The 22,770-nt window shown below is 42.7% G+C and overlaps 1 protein-coding gene across 1 annotated transcript in view; it reads right to left on the reverse strand.

Annotated features, from left to right (window-relative positions):
• Positions 1-19,754: 19,754 nt before the first annotated feature.
• Positions 19,755-22,770, reverse strand: part of gabrg1 (gamma-aminobutyric acid type A receptor subunit gamma1) — a 60,922-nt gene continuing 57,906 nt past the window's right edge. Inside the window, exon 9 of the mRNA XM_061695853.1 lies at positions 19,755-21,280. Within this exon, the coding sequence (XP_061551837.1) occupies positions 21,002-21,280 (279 nt within the window). The 3' untranslated portion in view covers positions 19,755-21,001. The remainder of the gene's footprint in view (positions 21,281-22,770) is intronic.

Below are 22,770 nucleotides of genomic sequence, written 5' to 3' on the forward strand. Positions count from 1 at the left end.
AAAATTTAAGTGGTCCTAAAATGCTTCCTTGTAGAAGCCCACATACTGCTAATTTGGTGTCGGACATAAAGGTTGTGCAGGCTGGCTGTGCCGAAGAAAATCACAAGACACTATGCTGAAAACTGTGGAGAGCATTTTGTCTCTGTGGCAGAGGAAAGGGGAGTTGTACAAAAAGTAACCATAACTGGAACAAAGTGCATGAACAATGGTCGGTGCAGCAAGACACCTCCCATTTCAACACATGCCTTGGATTGCTCACATTTGCAAAGCGCTATGACTGTTAGCCTTGCTGATAGTGGGTTTAGTGATGCATTAGCAAAGATGTGGCAAGATAGTGGGTTACTTTAAACACAGCCCTGCTAATAAAGAGGAAGTACACCAGGAGCAATCAAAACTGGGGCAAGAAAATGAGCCACTCATGCAGGATGTAGCCACAAGGTGGAATTCAACACTGGAAATGATCTCTCATCTACTGAAGAATCAAGAGGCAGTTTTTGCTGCCAAACAAACAGAACCACGAGCTAGTCAGGTGCTTAAACTCCAAACCAAAAGCTGGCAACTGTCCTTGAGCCATGCAGTTAAATAAAAATATGTTTTTATGGCATTTATTGTTTCATTACTAGGCTCCATACTTGACATTTATTTTGTAGATTAATAATTACTTTCCTGAATTGTTTACAGCAGATTGTTGACTGAACTCCTTGGAGGTGAGACATATGACTCATGTTTAGTGGTCATACCTGCTCTCCACCACCTGTACCATACCATGGAGGTCTCCGATAATGACTCAACCTACACTGTGAAATTCAACACAGCCTTCACAAAGGACTTATCCCAACCGTTTATTTGCATAGCCCTTAATCACAAAAACGTGAAATTTGCAAAACAGTAATTACATTACCTTTCCCAAAACACTTTGTTTCTTATAGCAAAACACCATGGATTACCTGCAAAAGTCAGTTTCTTGCTCAAAATCCTTTGTTCACCTCTCAAAACTAAATATTTACTTCAATGAACATGTCAGTGCCATCAGAATGACAAGTCTGTGTTTCACTGTGTATGGATAAAACAGTCAAATTGCTTTGTCATGTTGTCAATGTAACAATGTACTCTCAAGGGATGTTCGGATGGAAACTGACTACAGTTTTGATGACAATTATTGTAAATTGTAAGTTTACACCTAAGTGCATGTGGGGGATTGATTGCGAGACAACAAGATGCACAGACCCTTTTATTGTTTGTACTGTAATTTGTTGACAGACCTCAGCTCAATGCGATACAAAAAGGAAAAGACAGCACTGCACAGTACACAGGAAAAAAAAATAGACTAGCAAAAAGTAGTCGGAAAAACACCTAAGCCCATGATTGAGAATGTGGTCTACAAGTGGGGCTCTTACGGTATCGTATCAGGAACATGCATTTGTCCTCAGCCTTCTGCTTCTTCCTCGGTTTTGCCTCCCAACTCCCTCGCCACAGAGCATAACTCCTCTTCCTCTTTTATTTGGCTGTTGAACCCACCCAATTCCTTGTTCTTCCATTGTCAGAAACAACATTGTAACATTGTGTTGTGCTCCAGCTAAGAGACTGACTTTTGCAGGTAATCCATGGGGTTGTACTATTTGTACGAATTGTTTTGAGAAATGCACATATTTTGCAAATTTCAAAGAAATGCACCAAAGCAACTGAGAAAAACTGTAATTGTTAAAATGATCATTTGAGCCATTTCAGAACGCTGGTTGATCATTGTTTAAACTAATGCTTCACAAATTTCCCTTCACTAGAGTAAATCAACATTCACCTTGGGCAAAAAAAGATGAATGGAAAGTCTAATGTATATGTATAGAAATATGCTTCATATATTATGACAACTTCTACAACCATTTTGCATGTACAGACTTTATGTGATGACTCAATGCCTAAATGTTGTGGGCGTGAGACTATTCAACAGAGAACACTATAAAACATTGTGATCAACATGATATAAGCAATTGATAATGTAATAATCTGTGTTAATCTGAGAAATGTACCAAAGCGACTGAGAAAAACTGTAATTCCAGGTTTTGTTGTGGAAAAAGCAGCTTCCCTCTACATGTTGAATACTGGATATCGCACTCCACCTAAAAATAACTCCTCTGTAGTTTGCATGGCCAGCATTGTGGCTGCGTGGGCAGCATTGTGACCGACTGATTAGCACATCCGCCTCACAGTTCAGAGTTTCTGGATTCAGATCCATACTCCGGCCTTCATGTGTGCAGTAAAACATGCCAGGTCGGTTAATTGAAGGCTAAATTGTCCATAGGTGTGCAACCCTCATAAAATTAATTTTAATAAAACTGAAATGAATATGTAGCACAGGGAACGACTGGTTAGCACATCTGCCTCTCAGGTCTGTGGTCCCGGGTTCAAATCCGGCCTTGCCTGGGTGGAGTTTGCATGGTCTGGCCGTGCCTGCGTGGGTTTTCTCTGGGTACTCCGGTTTCCTCCCACATCCCCAAAAAATGCTTGGTAGGTTAATTGAAGACTCTAAATATCCCATAGGTGTGAATGTGAGTGCGAATGGTTTGTTTATATGTGCCCCGCGATTGGCTGGCAACCACTTCAGAATGGAGCCCACCTCTCGGCCGAAGATAGCTGGGATGGGCTCCAGCACGACCGCGACCCTAGTGAGGATAAGCTGTACGGAAAATGAATGAATGAATGAAATGAATATGTGAATTTAATATCACGAATATGATGGCCTTAAATTAAATGCAAACTTTTCTGAACCCTGAAGTTTCATTTTAACAAGCAGTCACGGGCCTTAAAAACAATTCAGACAATTGCAATATCAGAATTAACACTTCTTCAGCTAAAACTCTTTCACTAATTAGGTGGATGAGAAGATATTTAGGGCTTTTGCTGGAAAGTTGGCCCAAGTGTTGAATACAGTGCAGCTTTCAGAAAAGAGTGCGAAAGATTTAAGTCTTCTCTAACACATAAAAAGAAAAGGGTATCTCAGAGTAGACTTCAAAGATACATACTGTATGTGTCTTACATTGTTTATGAGGCATTTCCGTAAAAGAAAAGCTGGCAGCACTTTTTTCACTGAGCAACATACATAGTGCAGCTGACCACTGAAAGCATATCTGTTAAATATTGTATATGTATTAGCTTTATTATTTATTCATGGTGATAAAACCAAAATGTAACTGAAAATACTCTGCGTAAGTCTTTTTATACATGTATGGTCACACTGTCAGCCTTTTTAGAACCAACACCCGCAGACAATTTTTTTATTTTAACATAAATTAAGCAATCTGGAAGACTGAAGACTACAATAAGGCAAAAATATATATATATTTTTCAAATTCTTCACGCAGAAAAACGTATTTACACGTTGATGTACAAATTTGAGATCAAAATAAAATTTTCCTCATTTCTTTGCTTTTTTGTTTTGGCCTCCAACTTGAGCCAGGCCCATCTCCCCCTGCACCTGATGCTGTCCCACATGAATAGCATCCTCGTCTTTAAGCACTCATTCTGGAAAAGAATTGACTAAAATCATTGTTTGTTTCACTTCATTTTTCACAATTACCAACTACAATCGCAAATGTATCCTCCAGTATATTATATATATAATGTATAATATTTTTCTGCTTTTATTGGCCATTTCTGAATTTGAAGTTAGTTAATTCTGTGTTGTGACATAATCCCTTACATCACTCCGTCGCTTAATACATTTAACATTAATATCCGTAAACTAATTAGATAATTGTAGGCGCGTTTCCTAATAAATACAACATGTGATACGGGATCAACTCTTGTCGCTGATGTTACAAATAGAATCACCTTTTTTGTCATGAACATGGATGCATGCATGCACACGAAATTTGTTCTCTGCATTTTACCCAGTGAACACACACACTTGTTAGTGGAACACACTGGAGCAGAAATTGTTGATAAATAAGCAACAATTAAAAAATAAAAGTAGCGAGCGACATTTAGATCATTATAATGGAGTAAAAGTACTGTTACTTCTTAACAGTAGAAGCGGCGGAAGTGTTTTTTCTGGTCTCGTCAACTCCTGTGACAGGCGGAACCTCAGGCCAATGCGCTCTCATATTAGTCCGCCGCGGAGTAATATTCACAATTACATCTGTGTGTGGCTGGTGGATGTGTGGAATGGTTCTAGCTGCCAGTGTTCAAGGAGTACGAAACAGCCTATGACGTCAGTGACAGCGACTCCACTGGCATAGTTTGTTTCATTGTTGGACAAGATCTCAAAGGGTTTACCTCTTCCTGGGGATGAAACACCACAGAGACACAGAAACTCTGAAGGCTTCAGAGTCTCGGCTTTACAATAGATCGAGATCGGCACTTCTCTGTCCGACGTCCAATCTTTACAGTAAAGGGCCCAAAACAATCGACGCCAGTCGAATAAAAGGGAGGATTATAGAAGCGGAAACGAGCTAATCTGCCATTTTAAGCATAGAGGGGTTGGCACGCCACACTTGGCATTGCATGCATTGGCTCTGATAACTCTTGATGGCTTCCCTCGCTCGCAGGATCCAAAAATGGCGGCACAGTTCAGCTAGCACTCTTTTGGGATGGAGGAGGGTTTCATTGAAATCCTGGATGATGAGCTTGGTCAGAGAATGCTTTGGATCTAACACAATCGGGCGGATGGTATCTGATGGTAGCCTCTCGGCTCTTTGCAACCTCCGCCCAACTCTGACCAGTCCTGTATCTTTATCATACGCAGGAGATAGGGAATTCAAATGACCAGTTCAAGCGGAATGGACGATCTGTATCCCTTTTATACCGGAACAGTTTTAGTGTGTCACATAGAGTTTTTAAGATGCAGCTTTGGTTTCTTAGTAATATAATTGATATTTATTGAGAATCTGAGTCGATCAGTCGAACAGAACAAAGTTTTTAGGGGGGAGTGAGAAACAAAGACAAAAGACAAAGCACTAATTGTAAACATGATGAGAGAAGTAAATCATTACATATCAAGAATAATGAAACATTAGATATGATTGTTGTATGGGGCAGCAGTGCTACACCCTGTGAGGGAAGAACAGGACAAGATAGGACAGGACACGGACAGGAGAAGAAGCATGCAGGACAAGGGTCGTGAACCCGGCTGTACAACTGAAGTGTGGTGGGAGTGACTGTAAATTATAAAAGTCTATAGGATGAGAGTGTGAGTGAGGGGATACCCAAGCAATTTGCATATTCATGAGTTATTTGTCGCAATAAGTGAGTGGCCCTACACTAGTGATGTTACGGGTTGCGCCGAGTCTTCGAGGCATGTGTCAAGTAATGGAGGGGGAGTGTCCGCAAAGTGCATGTCAAGGCTTGCTTCATTTAGGGGAGGAGCCGGAAGTGATGACTTCTGAAGCCTCCATGCCTGGCTGTACCATGTGACCAATTCAGGAAGCGCTTCAGGGTTTGCCACGAGATATGACAGTGACATAAACCCCTCAAGCAGGCTCCATTCAAAATGTGTGGGTTTTTTATTGAGTTACAGGCAGCTCAGAGTTTGGATAAAGATTGTATAGGCTAATAGAGTTTGGAGAGTGTTGACAGCGGAGTTTGGACAGTAGATAGCGATTATTTCACTCCCCGAAATCCTTGGAAACGGGCTGCTGCCTGATAACCTGGCACCCTGGTCTAATAGTCCAGCCGTTGGTGCGCTCGACTAACAACCTGGGGTATGGTGGTCACCTGAGTTCGAACCACAAGCAGACCTGTAACTGTTATTGAGGCTTATCAATTTGTGTATTAAAAACTCCATTTTCCACCATTTCTTCTTTTATTCAAAGGGAAGGTATTTTTTTGTCTTCCAAGAAAGAAAGGTACAGTCAACCCTCACTGAAAAATTCCTTTCTCACAGTTTATATAATTTTCCTCTTGAAGGAATCACTTAAAACAAAAAACAAAAATGATGATAAACTGTTATTTCTCAATAAGCACTTTAAAAATCCTCTGCCCTCTAAACCCATGCCATTTTCCCAAAGTAACAAAAAAACATTATACAACCTGCCATACCAGTGATAAGGAACATTTTAAGCACACAGAATATGTTCAAAAATAATATACTTTACACTTTATGTTGGGAAATTACTTGGTCAAACATTTTTATGTAATACATAGTCATTCACAAGAGCCGAAAAGATGGAAAAATGCAACGCAGCACATACTGCATGTGGTAAAGCTACAGCTGGCTGTGATTATGCACGTGGCCAGCAGGTGGTTTTGTGTGCAATGAACCATCCAAAAATGAACCATTACTCGAGCAATGCTTCATGAAACTTCATCTCGCCATCACTACCCCACACCCAGCAATAAAGTCCCAGGGATGTCTGCTTGTGGACCCATGCAAGCAAATTGACACTGTTTCGCATGCACAATGACTGACGTAAGTGTCCTGTAATTGCTGTGCTTGCACCGCGGTGGCTGAGGACGCCACCCAATCAATCAAGAGGTGGGATTGGGCCCAGGAGTCCACCCGAGAGCAGCCTGGCGGATGTGACACGTCCCACACCGAGGGACCCAGGGCGGTCCGCCAGCCCCACCATGGTGCCCCGACAACCGGCCACCCGGAAGAGGCCGCAGGGTCCCAATGCCCCCACCCCTCAACGTCCCCCGCCACCCCCAGGAGAGCAAGATGCCCACCCAACCTGCAGGGCCCACATGCCCAGCCCGAGGGTGGGACGGTGTTGGAAAGGAGGGGGGATATGGGTGCCCGACAAGGGAACGATAAGGGGGGGAACCCAGGGAGCAGCTGCGGGCCATGAGAGGGGAGCCAACCAGTCATCCAGGTCACTTTCGTCGAATTGTATAATGTTTCTATCCAATGAAGTAAGACCTTCAGCACCTTTAGCATCACCTTGGGGGATCTGTTTGGTCTATCCAAGTACACCGTCGTAGTAGGAGCAGTCACCATGAACACACTCTTATGGATTTGCTGGACTACTTAATGTAGTGTTGTCAGAGGGTTAGGGTTAGGGTCTTTGCAGGTATTACAAAATTGCTTGAGGCAAAACTTCAGGGTTGTGAGATCATCCGTACTTCCACCGCTGTCCCTCCGTCAACCATCTAACATATCTGGTCTGTGTTCAATTTCTTTAAGTCTGTGCAAGTATTCAGTAAATGCTCTGTATTGTCGCAGTGGGGATAGTATGCTTTAGGTTTGGAAGTGGACTTCAGTTGTGCAGACCAACCTTTGGGGCCTTGGTCGTTACTGCCAGTGAGGAACAACATTATTATTGAAAGAGCATTGTTCTTTCTTTATTGGTTTGGGAGCTTCATGATTATAGATTATAGAGGAAAGCTGTTATACCTGCTATGTGCTTAGATTGGGATTTCATCTGCATCCAGGAACTCAGAAGTTTGGTCAGTACCTGTGCCTGTGCGAACAATCAGGTCAGTACCTCAGTACCTGTGCGAACAATCCCTTTGGTCAGGCAGTGTTCGACTGACCCATCACAATAACTTGATGGAATCTTACTGAGTAGTCGATCAACATGGGATCCATATCGTAATTCATAAGCTGATCTGTCCCTCCACAGTCCGAAGCATGCCTAACAGTGATTGGATCAACAAGGCAAAGGTATCAAATGCCTCAGAGTCTCCGAACTTGAAGGCTGGAGTATCCAGGATGGCGCCGAGTTAACTTTGGATGAGCTGACGTGGTTTGACCATACTTGTCTTGTGGAGCTCGCATGGCCATAGTGCATGGCCTTGTGTCGTACATATTGACCTTAGCTACCTGGAGCGCACTTGATAGTTTAAGGTGTCCAAGTAACAATTGATACTGCTCGTCCAGGTTTCAGATGATTGTTCAACAAGTTGTCAAGGGCTATCTTCAATAAGGCAGAGTCACTTTCTCAACCGCTCTCAAAGAAGGGAATCATAGGTTTGGGAATACCGTATGTTGTTGGCAAAAGTGGATGCATATCAGCCGCCTGTGGTTGTTGTGGATCAGATCGAGGCAGGGCTGGAGGATGGTATGATGCTGGTTGAACAGGGTAGTGAAGGCTGCATTGGATGGGTAGTACTTCCCAGGTGCCAAACAAGAAGATAGGAATTGAGAAAGAAGTGCTCACTGGAGCAGTTGAGGCAGAGATTGATGCTGAGTAGGAGGCAGAGCCATCTGTTGCACTGGAGGCTGGACTGCGTGTAGCGCTGGAGATGGGGCCAGCGATGCTTGAGGTGGAGACCATGTGGAACATTGGAAATGGCGCGAGAGTAACTGGAGGATGCATATGAGGCTTGAGGCAGAGATTGAGACACTTGAGGCGGAGCTGCATCTAGCACTGAAGGTGCAAGCAAGGTCAATGGAGGCTGAGGGACGTGTCGCGCTGGAGGCGGAGCTACGTGTGGTACTGAAGGTGGAACTCGTGGTTTGCTTTGCCTCACTATCATCTGAGGGATAAGGTGAGGATCTGGTGCCGTCAAGTTTCTGTGCTTTCTCTTTAAGAAGCGGGGTGACCATCTTAGCTATCTCCAACTCATTCTCTCTCTTCTTTAGCTGTCGCCACCTTTCCAGTTGTCTTGTTAGTGACTCTTGTTTCATTACTGCTTCCTCTTGCAGCTTTTGGAGAATTTTGAGTCACTGGCATTCATATTCTACTTATTCGTCCTCTCCTATCCTCTTGCTTCACTCTTTCATCGAGCTGTGCTGTTTCCACATCTGAGAAAACAGAGGAAAATCTATCTCAGGATGATCGAAATAACCCTGTGGATGCGAAGCTGGTGCTCCTCCGATGAGCGCGTTTTCCCACTTTGTGAATGCTGACGAGAAGCAGCCAATTGTATGGCGTGAGTTTGTCCCTCTGAAGTAACAATCAGACAAAATCATTCAGTGAAGCTGGGGGGGAGGTCACTCTCTGTCTAAAGCATGAAGTGGTGCAGATTCAGTCTGGTCATCTGTTGGTTCCATACCTTGATTTATACTTTATCTGGCTTGAAGGACCATCAAACAGAAAGGATTAAAAAAAGAATATGATCTCCATCTACAACCCTAATTCCAATTAAGTTGGGACTGATTAATGTGAAGGGCTACCAGTTTGATACACACTTCTGAAATTCCTTTTAAAAAAAAGATGTTATTTCGAGATTTACACCAATGGTGTGATTTAAAGTGCAGCCAAACTCATTTTTGTGTTTTATTTCTAAATACATTAAAATATGTTTGAAGATAAATGCTGAGAATGTCCAAAGACTTAGAATAATATAGTACTGTATTGTTGCATATGCCTTAAAACTCTTTTTCACCTTCTAAAATTTCCAGCTTTTGTGGGTGAGGCTAAAAACAAGCCCCGTGACATCACGGGGCTGGGATGTATACCCCACTATATAAACACCAAGTGCCCTTATTCCATGCGGTGGCCATTCACCGGAAATTCCCCCTTCCTTTTTCATCAATAACTTCACACATGGCAGCACGGTGGACGACTGGTTAGAGCGTCAGCCTCACAGTTCTGAGGAGCGGGGTTCAATCCCCGGCCCCGCCTGTGTGGAGTTTGCATGTTCTCCCCGTGCCTGCGTGGGTTTTCTCCGGGCACTCCAGTTTCCTCCTACATCCCAAAAACATGCATGAATTGAAGACTCTAAATTGCCCATAGGTGTGAATGCGAGTGCGAATGGTTGTTTGTTTGTATGTGCCCTGCGATTGGCTGGCAACCAGTTCAGGGTGTACCCCGCCTCCTGCCCGATGATAGCTGGGATAGGCTCCAGCACGCCCGTGACCCTAGTGAGGAGAAGCAGCTCAGAAAATGGATGGATGGATGAACTTCACCCATTTCCACCAGTATAGCATGCAAGTGGACATAAAACTATGCCCATGATTTTAAAAAAGTACATCTTCCCTGAAGTGTAATGTGTTCTGTGTTATTTGGGCGTATCTGGCACCCACGCACGTTGTTTTGCGTGGGAACGGAGAAACAGACGAGATTCGTCGCCTCGCAGCCCATTGCCAGCAGTTAGGAAAGCTGCTGGAGGGCGAGCACTCCAGGATTAGTGCCATTATAACCTCACAGCCTCCTCACCGGTGTGTGTCACGTGGTTTTGGCCACTTATGGGGCACCATTCGACGAGTACAGAAGCACATTGTCCCTTGAATTTCAAAGGAGGGAAAACTGTCCTGTTGGCATGGGTTATAGTCATTATGCCAGCTCAGAGGTTGCTTCTCTGCAGCCCGTGAAAGCATGTAATGTCTCTCTCACTGGAAAGGACTGTGAGAGTAGGAAATACGTGAGAAGGAAGTATGTGTATTTAATTGACAGGAGAGGCTGGATTTTCTGATCTCTCAGCTACACGCCCACAGCGTTTGAGACCTGAGAGGTGGCCCGTATTTATCACAATTTTGAAGCCTGATTTTCTATACAGTACTTTGCAATTTTTTATTTACTCATTCATTGTCCGGCTGTGTCAAATAATTTTTTTCTTCTGTTTGGTGATACTTTTAAAAAAGAGTAGCGGCAAAAAAAGTTAGATGCAGCTAACTGGTACGTGGCGGTATTTTTATTGATTTTTTTTTTTTTTTTGAGAACAGCAACAAAAAAACATTAGATGCATGTCACTGGTGAGCTATTTTTAGAACAGGCCTGTGAGCTACTCGTATGGTCCTTGAGGGCTACCTTGTGCCCGTGGGCACCATTTTGGTGACCCCTGTTCTAGATCCTTCTCCTCCCGGTGCGACATGCCCGAAATACAGCACCTAACCAGGAAGACATCGAGGATGCATCCTAACCAGATGCCTCTACCACCCCATCTGGCTCCCCTTCAAGTAGCAGCAGCTCTACTCTCAGGCCTGCCCCTATATCTGACCTCCTCAGTGCTCCGGCTGTGGCTAGATATTCTAGGTGACAAGGGGCAGCCTTTGTTGAACCCAAATAAGTGCACCACATTATGCAACCCAGAATAGTGCATGTAATAGACTGCAACACAATATCTGACACTGGGACTTTTTCCAGGCACTACTTTATTTTCTCACAGTGTATTGAATAATCACGATATGTTATGATAGACATTCATAAAGGATGACATTGCACAGAGCTGACATATGTGTTATTATGGTTTACATGAAATGTGAAAATTATGAGTCAATTTAATTATTTAAAATAAATAGGCTTTAGGTAATTACAAGTGATAGTATACAGCAGGATTTCTGATGTATTGGTGACACAGCACAACCTGACAACACATTTGAACACCTTCAAAAAAATGAAGAAAAAAAAAACTTCATTGACATACACATTTCTAACTCATCATAAAAACAGTCAGCCCCATTCACCAAACGCTCTCATGAACAAATTTGTTAAATTCCAAGTTTGTTGAAAATATTCTCATTTACCCAGGGCATTTCATTCAAAAGGCACTGTATCAAGTGGACTGTTCTGGTTGTCTGAGAAGATGTTTCGCTTCCCAACCAAAGAGGCTTTATCAGTTCATGCACAAGGCCAGGTAGGCTGGCATGAGCCTGGTTGTTTGTGTGGAAACCTAACTATTTATCCCCTAAGCACGCCCCAAACCACAAATTCCAAAATTCCAAAAAAAGCAGTCGCTGGGTGGAATCTCCTTCATTAATATTCAATTCAGTTGTAAAAAAAAAAAAAAGGTTGTGGAGCCACCTTAACTTGGTTTGAAAGGGGTGTGAGAGAGGCCATCCACACTAAGGTGGAAAGACCATATTAACAGAGGAGGAGACTTAAAACACCACCTGCAGTATCCCTCACATACAACGGCGTCCTTTCCAAAGAGACTCAATAATCCAGTTTCTAACAAATAAACAACACGGTCTCATTTGGCATTGAGGTGGCTCCACAACCTTTTTATTAACAATTGAAGAGAAGAAAGATGCCACCCAGCAACTGCTTTTGGCGGGCCATCTTAACGACTGTCGCTTTGCATCCCAAAAGAGTGATACCATTCGTGGTTTGGGTCGTGCCTCTAACTTGGAGGACAAATAGTTGGGTTTCCACCCCAACACACAGGCTTGTGAATGAACTGATGAAACCTGCTGAGAGGTAAAACATCCTGAAAGACCACCAGAACAGTCCAGTTGCGATTAATTTAATGCCTTGACAATAAGTCCTATTTACACATTAAAAAGTAAACTCTAAGACCGCACACACTGAGCAATGCGGCCAAATCCGTGTGCGGGGTTCGGCAACTAGTTTTCATAGTGGCCAACTGTCAACCACTAATTTTGCTACAATTCAATTTGAAAGGCGTTGCCCCGTCACAGATGTGAGTAGCCAATCAAAAATGCATACGAACTTCCACAAAACAAAATATGTTTCCAGGTACTTGTAAGTAAGACCCAGTGAGCTGGAGGAAAATATAGTGTTTTACAATAATACACGACTAACTACTAACTTCACATGTACCTATGGCTAGAAAGCAATATGTCTCTGTCGCTGAAAGGTGCAGTCAGTGAATGGGCTGCACGATCATTGCCAACAAAACTCTCTAAATATTCACTTCTCCTTTATTCTTGCCCTTTTCCTGTCTTTCTGGAAATCCGCATCTTCCTTGACAATCACGCCATGTTTTTGTGGTTCAATAAAAAAATAAAATAATAATAATAATACAGTGTAATACATTGTGGAGACTTAAAACCCGATATGAGGTCACAGTTTTTCTGTTGCAGCACATCGGTCGATATGCAGTCCTCAATCGCTTAGTGTACGGGTTTGAGTCATTTGACATGACATTTTAAAGTACTATTATGAAAAGGTTTAAGTGAACATTTTAAAGCTCTTTATCTACTGAAGTCCCTTTTGGTTCAACTCAATGAAAAAGCAACATTTGAAGACTTCATTGAAAAAATGAATATACTGCATATATTTAAGATCAACCATCCATCCAAAAATTTTACAATATAATAACAATATAATATTTATATAAATGAATATATATAGCCAAGTGGAACGGTGATCGACTGGTTAGACCGTCTGCCTCACAGTTCTGAGGACCGGGGTTCAATCCCCGGGCCCGCCTGTGTGGAGTTTGCATGTTCTCCCCGTGCCTGCGTGGGTTTTCTCTGGGCACTCCGGTTTCCTCCCACATCCCAAAAACATGTATGGTAGGTTAATTGACGACTCTAAATTGCCCGTAGGTGTGAATGTGAGTGCGAATGGTTGTTTGTATATGTGCCCTGCGATTGGCTGGCAAGCAGTTCAGGGTGTAGCCCGCCTCCTGCCCGATGATAGCTGGGATAGGCTCCAGCACTCCCGTGACCCTAGTGAGGATAAGCGGCTCAGAAAATGGATGGATGGATGGACATATAGCCATACAGTACATATGTTCTGTCTTTGTGTGTCCATGAATCATGCAGGACAAAGCATGCAGCACTAATGCTTTGTTCTTTACATTCCTTTAAAGCAGGGGTCTCCACCCTTTGTAAAACTGAGAACTATTTCTTGGGTACTAATTAATGCAAAGGGAAACGGGTTTCATGCACATTTCTAAAGAAAAATAAATAAATTTGCTCAAATTACCTTATATGTTATGATTAATAATTAAGGCTGTCACCTCAGTGAGCATAAGCGGTACATAAAACTGATGGATTGATGGATATTAGTCTATGTGAAGACACTGATCATTTTCATGATTTCTTACAATACTGTAATTATCAACAATTATTTAAGTTAAGAAACAGATAAATAACAATATGCAACAATTTTTTTCCTACAAATCTCTGCAGGCATTTAAATTTTAAAATGATCACGTCTACAACATTCCTTGGAAATCACAATGATCACAATGTCACTTCACTGGTGATACATTCTTAGAACAGGCCCGCAAGCGATGCCAACCCCCCTCCAACCACCCAACCACCCCCGGTCCCCGACTGGGAGTCATTGGCCCTACCCCGTGTATCAGTGCGCCCCCGAGTGGTTTGGTGCAATCTTGAGAGGCCAGTGAGCCGGGGGGGACGGGGGGACGGTGCACTGCTGCCGAACAGACAAATCCCCTCCACCCAAGAACAACCCCCCCCCAGAGCAACCACTACCCGTCCCCGCAGGGGACCACCCGGCCCTACCCACGAGAAGAGGAGGAGGCGACCGCAGCGGGACGCAAGGAACGGAGAGACGAGGAGGAAGCAGGCCTGAAGAGAGGCAGGGCCCTACTGCCCCCCGCCTTGGATGAGAGAAATTAGAAAAAGAACCATGTAGGACAATACTGCAGCTCTGTTTGCCAAGGGGTATATGCATCTAATTTTTTTGATTTACTGGTGAATTATTTTAATTTAAATAATTATACAACCCCAATTCCAATGCAGCCCTATGGGTGGCACAAGTCAGTGCAAACTGTAGGCCGGTCCCAAGCCCGGATAAATGCAGAGGGTTGCGTCAGGAAGGGCATCCGGCTTAAAACCTTGCCAAACAAATATGAGCGTTCATCCAAAGAATTCCATACCGGATCGGTCGTGGCCCGGGTTAACAACGTCCGCCACCGGCGCCGTCAACCTGCGGGGCGCCGTTGGAAATTCAGCTACTGTGGGTCGAAGTCAAAGAAGAAGAGGAGGTGGAAAGCGGGTTCTTCGGCAGAAAGAGAAGAGGAAAACACAGAGCCTAGAACTGAATGTGGGGACTTTGAATGTTGGGACTATGACAGGAAAATCTCGGGAGTTGGTTGACATGATGATGAGGAGAAAGGTTGATATATTGTGTGTCCAGGAGACCAGGTGGAAAGGCAGTAAGGCTAGAAGTTTAGGGGCAGGGTTTAAATTATTTTACCATGGTGTCGATGGGAAGAGAAATGGAGTCGGGGTTATTTTAAAAGAAGAGTTGGCTAAGAATGTCTTGGAGGTGAAAAGAGTATCAGATCGAGTGATGAGGCTGAAATTTGAAATTGAGGGTGTTATGTGTAATGTGATTAGTGGCTATGCCCCACAGGTAGGATGTGACCTAGAGGTGAAAGAGAAATTCTGGAAGGAGCTAGATGATGTAGTTCTTAGCATCCCAGACAGAGAGAGAGTCGTGATTGGAGCAGATTGTAAAGGACATGTTGGTGAAGGTAATAGGGGTGATGAAGAAGTGATGGGTAAGTACGGCATCCAGGAAAGGAACTTGGAGGGACAGATGGTGGTAGACTTTGCAACAAGGATGCAAATGGCTGTAGTGAACACTTTTTTCCAGAAGAGGCACGAACATAGGGTGACCTACAAGAGCGGAGGTAGAAGCACACAGGTGGATTACATCTTGTGCAGACGATGTAATCTGAAGGAGGTTACCAACTGTAAGGTAGTGGTAGGGGAGAGTGTGGCTAGACAGCATAGGATGGTGGTGTGTAAGATGACTCTGGTGGTGGGGAGGAAAATTAGGAAGACAAAGGCAGAGAAGAGAACCATGTGGTGGAAGCTGAGACAGGACGAGTGTTGTGCAGCTTTTCGGGAAGAGGTGATACAGGCTCTCGGTGGACGGCAGGAGCTTCCAGAAGACTGGACCACTGCAGCCAAGGTGATCAGAGAAGCAGGCAGGAGAGTACTTGGTGTATCTTCTGGCAGGAAAGGAGAGAAGGAGACTTGGTGGTGGAACCTCACAGTACAGGAAATCATACAAGGAAAGAGGTTAGCTAAGAAGAAGTGGGACACTGAGAGGACCGAGGAGAGGCGAAAGGAATACATTGAGATGCGACACAGGGCAAAGGTAGAGGTGGCAAAGGCAAAACAAGAGGCATATGATGACATGTATGGCAGGTTGGACACTAAAGAAGGAGAAAAGGATCTATACAGGCTGGCCAGACAGAGGGACAGAGATGGGAAGGATGTGCAGCAGGTTAGGGTGATTAAGGATAGAGATGGAAATATGTTGACTGGTGCCAGCAGTGTGCTTGCTAGATGGAAAGAATACTTCGAGGAGTTGATGAATGAGGAAAATGATAGAGAAGCGAGAGTAGAAGAGGTAAGTGTGGTGGACCAGGAAGTGGCAATGATTAGTAAGGGGGAAGTTAGAAAGGCATTAAAGAGGATGAAAAATGGAAAGGCAGTTGGTCCTGATGACATTCCTGTGGAGGTATGGAAGCATCTAGGAGAGGTGGCTGTGAAGTTTTTGACCAGCTTGTTCAATAGAATTCTAGTGTGTGAGAAGATGCCTGAGGAATGGAGGAAAAGTGTACTGGTGCCCATTTTTAAGAACAAAGGTGATGTGCAGAGCTGTGGCAACTATAGAGGAATAAAGTTGATGAGCCACACAATGAAGTTATGGGAAAGAGTAGTGGAGGATAGACTCAGGACAGAAGTGAGTATTTGCGAGCAACAGTATGGTTTCATGCCTAGAAAGAGTACCACAGATGCATTATTTGCCTTGAGGATGTTGATGGAAAAGTACAGAGAAGGTCAGAAGGAGCTACATTGTGTCTTTGTAGATCTAGAGAAAGCCTATGACAGAGTACCCAGAGAAGAACTGTGGTACTGCATGCGGAAGTCTGGAGTGGCAGAGAAGTATGTTAGAATAATACAGGACATGTACGAGGGCAGCAGAACAGCGGTGAGGTGTGCTGTAGGTGTGACAGAAGAATTTAAGGTGGACGTGGGACTGCATCAGGGATCAGCCCTGAGCCCCTTCCTTTTTGCAGTGGTGATGGATAGGCTGACAGATGAGGTTAGACTGGAATCCCCGTGGACCATGATGTTTGCAGATGACATTGTGATCTGCAGTGAAAGCAGGGAGCAGCTGGAGGAACAGTTAGAGAGATGGAGGCATGCACTGGAAAGAAGAGGAATGAAGATTAGCCGAAGTAAAACAGAATATATGTGCATGAATGAGAGGGCTGGTGGGGGAAGAATGAGGCTACAGGGAGAAGCGATAGCAAGGGTGGAGGACTTTAAATACTTGGGGTCAACCGTCCAGAGCAATGGTGAGTGTGGTCAGGAAGTGAAGAAACGGGTCAAAGCAGGTTGGAACGGGTGGAGGAAGGTGTCAGGTGTGTTATGTGACAGAAGAGTCTCTGCTAGGATGAAGGGCAAAGTTTATAAAACAGTAGTGAGGCCAGCCATGATGTACGGATTAGAGACAGTGGCACTGAAGAGACAACAGGAAGCAGAGCTGGAGGTGGCGGAAATGAAGATGTTGAGGTTCGCTCTTGGAGTGACCAGGTTGGATAAAATTAGAAATGAGCTCATCAGAGGGACAGCCAAGGTTCGATGTTTTGGAGACAAAGTTAGAGAGCACAGACTTCAATGGTTTGGACACGTCCAGAGGAGAAATAGTGAGTATATTGGAAGAAGGATGATGAGGATGGAGCTGCCAGGCAAGAGAGCTCGAGGAAGACCAAAGAGAAGGTTGATGGATGTCGTGAGGGAAGACATGATGGCAGTTGGTGTTCGAGAGGAGGATGCAGGAGATTGGCTTACATGGAAAAGGATGACGCGCTGTGGCGACCCCTAACGGGACAAGCCGAAAGGAAAAGAAGATACAACCCCAATTCCAATGAAGTTGGGACGTTGTCCATCCATCCATTTTCTGAGCCACTTCTCTTCATGAGGGTCACGGGTGTGCTGGAGCCTATCCCAGCTGTCATCGGGCAGGAGGCGGGGTACACCCTGAACTGGTTGCCAGCCAATCGCAGGGCACATACAAACAAACAACCATTCACACTCACAGTCATGCCTACGGGCAATTTAGAGTCTCCAATTAATGCATGTTTTTGGGATGTGGGAGGAAACCGGAGTGCCCGGAGAGAACCCATGCAGGCACAGGGAGAACATGCAAACTCCACACAGGCGGGGATTCAGGGATTCAGGTCAGGGATTGAACCCGGGTCCTCAGAACTGTGAGGCTGACGCTATAACCAGTCGTCCACCGTGCCGCCAAGTTGGGATGTTATGTTAAACATAAATAAAAACAAAATACATCCATCCATCCATTTTCTGTACCGCTTATCCTCACAAGGGTCGCGGGCATGCTGGAGCCTATCCCAGCTATCTTCAGGCGAGAGGCGCGTACACCCTGGACTGGTCGCCAGCAATGATTTGCAAATCATGTTCGATCTATATTTAATTGAATACACTACAAAGACAAGATATTTAATGTTCAAACTGATAAACTTTATTGTTTTTAGCAAATAATCATTAACTTGGAATTTTATGGCTGCAACACGTTCCAAAAAAGCTGGGACAGGGTCATGTTTACCACTTTGTTACATCACCTTTTCTTTTAACAACATTCAATAAACGTTTGGGAACTGAGGACACTAATTGTTGAAGCTTTGTAGGTGGAATTCTTTCCCATTCTTGCTTGATGTACAGCTTCAGCTGTTCAACAGTCCGGGGTCTCCATTGTCGTATTTTACGCTTCACAATGCGCCACACATTTTCAAAGGGAGACAGGTCGGAACTGCAGGCAGGCCAGTCTAGTGCCTGCACTCTTTTACTATGAAGCCACGCTGTTGTAACACCTGCAGAATGTGGTTTGGCATTGTCTTGCTGAAATAAGCAGGGACATCCATGAAAAACGTTGCTTGGATGGCAGCATATATATTTCCAAAACCTGTATGTACCTTTCAGCATTAATGGTGCCTTCACGGATGTGTAAGTTATCCATGCCATTGGCACTAAACAGCCCCATAACATCACAGATGGTGGCTTTTGAACTTTGCGTCCATAACAGTCTGGATGGTTCTTTTCCTCTTTGGCCCGGAGGATATGACGTCCACAATTTCCAAAAACGATTTGAAATGTGGACCCGTCGGACCACAGAACACTTTTCCACTTTTCATCAGTGTCATCTTCGATGAGTTCGGGCCCGTTTCTGGGTGTTGTTGATAAATGGCTTTTGCTTTGCATAGTAGAGTTTCAAGTTGCACTTAAGGATGTAGCGCCGAACTGCATTTACTGACACTGGTTTTCTGAAGTGTTCCTGAGCCCATGTGGTGATATCCTTTACACACTGATGTCGGTTTTTGATGCCGTGCCGCCTGAGGGATCGAAGGTCACGGGCATTCAATGTTGGTTTTGGGCCTTGGCGCTTACATGCAGTGATTTCTCCAGATTCTCTGAACCTTTTGATGACATCATGGACCGTAGATGATGAAATCCCTAAATTCCTTGCAATTGTACGTTAAACATTGTCCTTAAACTGCTCGTCTATTTTCTCACACACTTGTTCACAAAGAGGTGAACCTCGCCCCATCTTTGCTTGTGAATGACTGAGCAACTCAGGAAAGCTCCTTTTATACCCAATCATGGCACCCACCTGTTCCCAATTAGCCTGTTCTCCTGTGGGATGTTCCAAACAGGTGTTTGACACATGTCCCAGCTTTTTTGCAGCCATAAAATTCTAAATTAATGATTATTTGCTAAAAACAATAACGTTTATCAGTTTGAACATTAAATATCTTGTCTTTGTAGTGTATTCAATGAAATATAGGTTGAACATGGTTTGCAAATAATTGTATTCTATTTTTATTTATGTTTAACACAACATCCCAACATCATTGGAGTTGGGATTGTATATTATAATACATATATTTTCAAAACAAATAAATGACTAAGAAACTTATACATTATATGTTAAACACAAACATAGGAAAGAGCTGCAACAATGTTTATCTTTGCATAGGTTTACTGTAGATTTCAATACATTTTTCCTTTGAAATACAAGCATGGCTAAAAAAAAAAAAAAAAAAGGGAAAGCTCAGACTTTCTTAAGCTACTATAATATTTAAAACAGTATTAAAACATGTCATTTCAACAATCAATATATTTCGTCTCTATTCAATTACGTTATGACTGGAAGTCTATAGATTACAAATAACCCCTACCGAGGAATTTTAAGAGCCTCTTATTTAGCTAGATGAGCAACGTTAAATTTTAATTCAGATAGTAGAAAGAACAAAGCATTGTTTGAAATCCTACAATTGTCAAAATTTGGCTCAAGTGGCATTGTACCTGAATTTCCAGTTCTTATTTTAAATTGAATGGAGAACCAGTGTCAAACCCAGAACATTTTATTTGATCTAAAATTCTTAAATAAAGATAGCTAATTTCTCTGTGATGTTTTGTTCATTTGAACAGGTGTAAACACAGCAAATAAACTGGTGAGGATCAAATCATCAGTTCTGAGACCTTGTGCAAGAGATTGATGATTCACGACTTGATGTGAAGGCCATCTGACTGTTAGGGTACATTTTTTTCACCTAGAGGATCAGTATCCAGATCCCTTGTATTTTGTGACGTGTAGTTCTGCAACAACATTAGCAATAGTTAACAGGATACAGTGATGAGTTAATGACATGCTCCCACGAAGCCAGCTTTGACCAATTTTGGGTTTTGTGTGTGTGTTTTGCATTTGTGTTGCTTTATTCACTTATCACTCATGTATCCATATTGCAAATCTTTTTCCTGTTTAATTTTTTTCTGACCAACAAGACACAAGCGCTATATCAAAATGGTTTGTTTTGTCATTATTTTATTTTTTTCGCTGCACTGAAGTTTTTATTGTGTGAACACAAACCACACTATTGAATACAATGACCCCTACTTACAAAACCAGCTACCATCTACTGATTTAGACAAGAGTAAGAGAATTGCAGATTTGAATGCACCCTAAGTATATTGTTGTATGATTTGTTCCATAGCTAAAAAAAACAAAACAAATACTAGTTAAAAAAACATTGGAGAATGTAGCAAAGGGGCTTTTTATATAGTATGCTAATTCAGACCAGATGACAGGTCCTTTCATATGTGTGACTCACCATTGAAAACATTTGTCAATCATTCTTATGAACAACAAACAGTCCTATAGGTGTGAACCATTTTTACAGAGTTTTCATTAGCCATTGGGCAGGACATCAAAAAATTTACCATAACAAAGCAGACATAACCTGGGTCAAGTGGAGGAAATGTTTTGTTTTGTAATTATTTAAAGAGGCAGTTTGGAGTCATTATTTTGTCAAGTACTTGTTTGCGGCGGGAACATTATCACTACTTTGAGAATAGCTCATTCCCGGCACAATGTTTGTACATACAAAACTCCAAGCACCCTTCCTTGAGGTACTGGTTCTATAGATAAAGATAACCTATCCAGTACACCAAATGAAAAAGGCCAAAAGCAGTAGGGAAGAATATTCGTGAGTAAGAATCAATCTTACTCACTCGCACATGCATCCTGTTTTCTCGCCAGGCCCCTGAGCGGCAGTCATCAAAGCAGCAGAAGAAGCTTGTACAGTCTTTTCCATCCAAACACTCGTAGGCATTGTCATCCTCGTCATGATAGTGCATAATGTTGTTCATTTGCAGCAGGGATGGTCCAGGATGGATATTGACCATACTAGATGGCTTCTGCTGTAAAACAAAGCATTAGAAATAGGTACACAGGTTTTTTCCTCATATACTTCGAGGGCCTGGAGAACATTATTTCTCTCTCAGACAGATATTTTCATTGTGAAAAGTATGTACAGTATAGTAATGGATTCATGGATGCACAATGAAACAAAAAAAATGTGACTTAAATTTTATGCGTTGAAAGAAGAGTGCGCATTTTTCCATATTTTATGTTGCAGCCTTCAAAATTTATTAAAATATTTCCCCCCCTCAAAGTTCTACACAAAACATCCGATAGTGACATGATTTTGAGATTTTTAAAAATATATAAAAAATATCTATGTAAGAAATCACGTGTTCATAAGTACTGTAATGCAAACATTTGAATAAATGCTTTTTCATCTCATTAAGGGGGGTTGTCTGTAGAATTTTTCAGAATGAAGTTATTTTGGAAATAACATAACAAAATGTGGAAAAGGTAGTGCTGGGAAAAATGTACAGATGTACTGTAAGTTATTTCAGTCAGTACCACAGTGCACAGTTGTATTGTGTTGATGTACACACCAATTATATTTCAATCACCCTAATCTTTCCATAATAGTGAATTTAAAGGGATAAATAATGCTGAGTTCTATATTTTTGAACAGTGAGTTAATAGAATCTATTTTTTTTAGCTGACGTGGTTGGCAAAGCTTGTAGTGAGTAATAATGTGCAAAAACTGGTACTGTACAATGTGACTCCACCCTCCCCTAAAGTTGCATTTGTTTAAAATCAACTGTACAAGTACTGTATGTTGTAAACATTTAAAGACAGTGTTAGATAGATAGTTAGCTGGAATGGTAGATACTTAATAGTGAGATAATCCAGAGAGGGAAATATAATTTGGGCGAGTTACTTCCAAAATGTGATGCATTATATACAGTATTACAAGTTACTGTAATTTTAAAGTATCGGTAATTACACTCTCCTAAGCATTAGAAGAGTAAGGCTAATTCCTTTATTTTTGGTGTAAAATGAAAACACCTGGATTTGACATAAAATAATCCTTTGTCTATCCACAATCAGGTTAGGAGATTTTTTTTTAAATACGTGAGCAACATGAGCTAGCTGACTTACTCTATTTTCATGACCAGAATGTGCACTTAAAAGTCTTAAATTTTCTCCAAAATGGACGGGGCACCTTATAATGCGGCGCTCCTTATGTGTGCACCAAGTTCCAAAATCTGTAAATGTTGTTGTGTGACTTTGATGAGCACTTCGCTTGACTGACTGGGAGCATTTCCTGCCGACACGTTGTTTATATAGAGGAAAGGCGGCCGTGACTGAGTACAGCATGCGGACGTAAAGGAGGAAGGGTGCGCGTGAAGGAGGACTCTAAAGGCACGCTCCCAGTAGGTATGTAGCGCCGGTATGTGCACTGTGCAAAACAACATCGATTTGGCTAAGGACCCCTGAAAATGGCACCTACAAAGAGACACACTTACGAAGCACAGTTTAAATTGCAAGC

The sequence above is a fragment of the Phycodurus eques genome, chromosome 14, assembly GCF_024500275.1.
Source record: "Phycodurus eques isolate BA_2022a chromosome 14, UOR_Pequ_1.1, whole genome shotgun sequence".
Taxonomy (NCBI): Eukaryota; Metazoa; Chordata; class Actinopteri; order Syngnathiformes; family Syngnathidae; genus Phycodurus; species Phycodurus eques.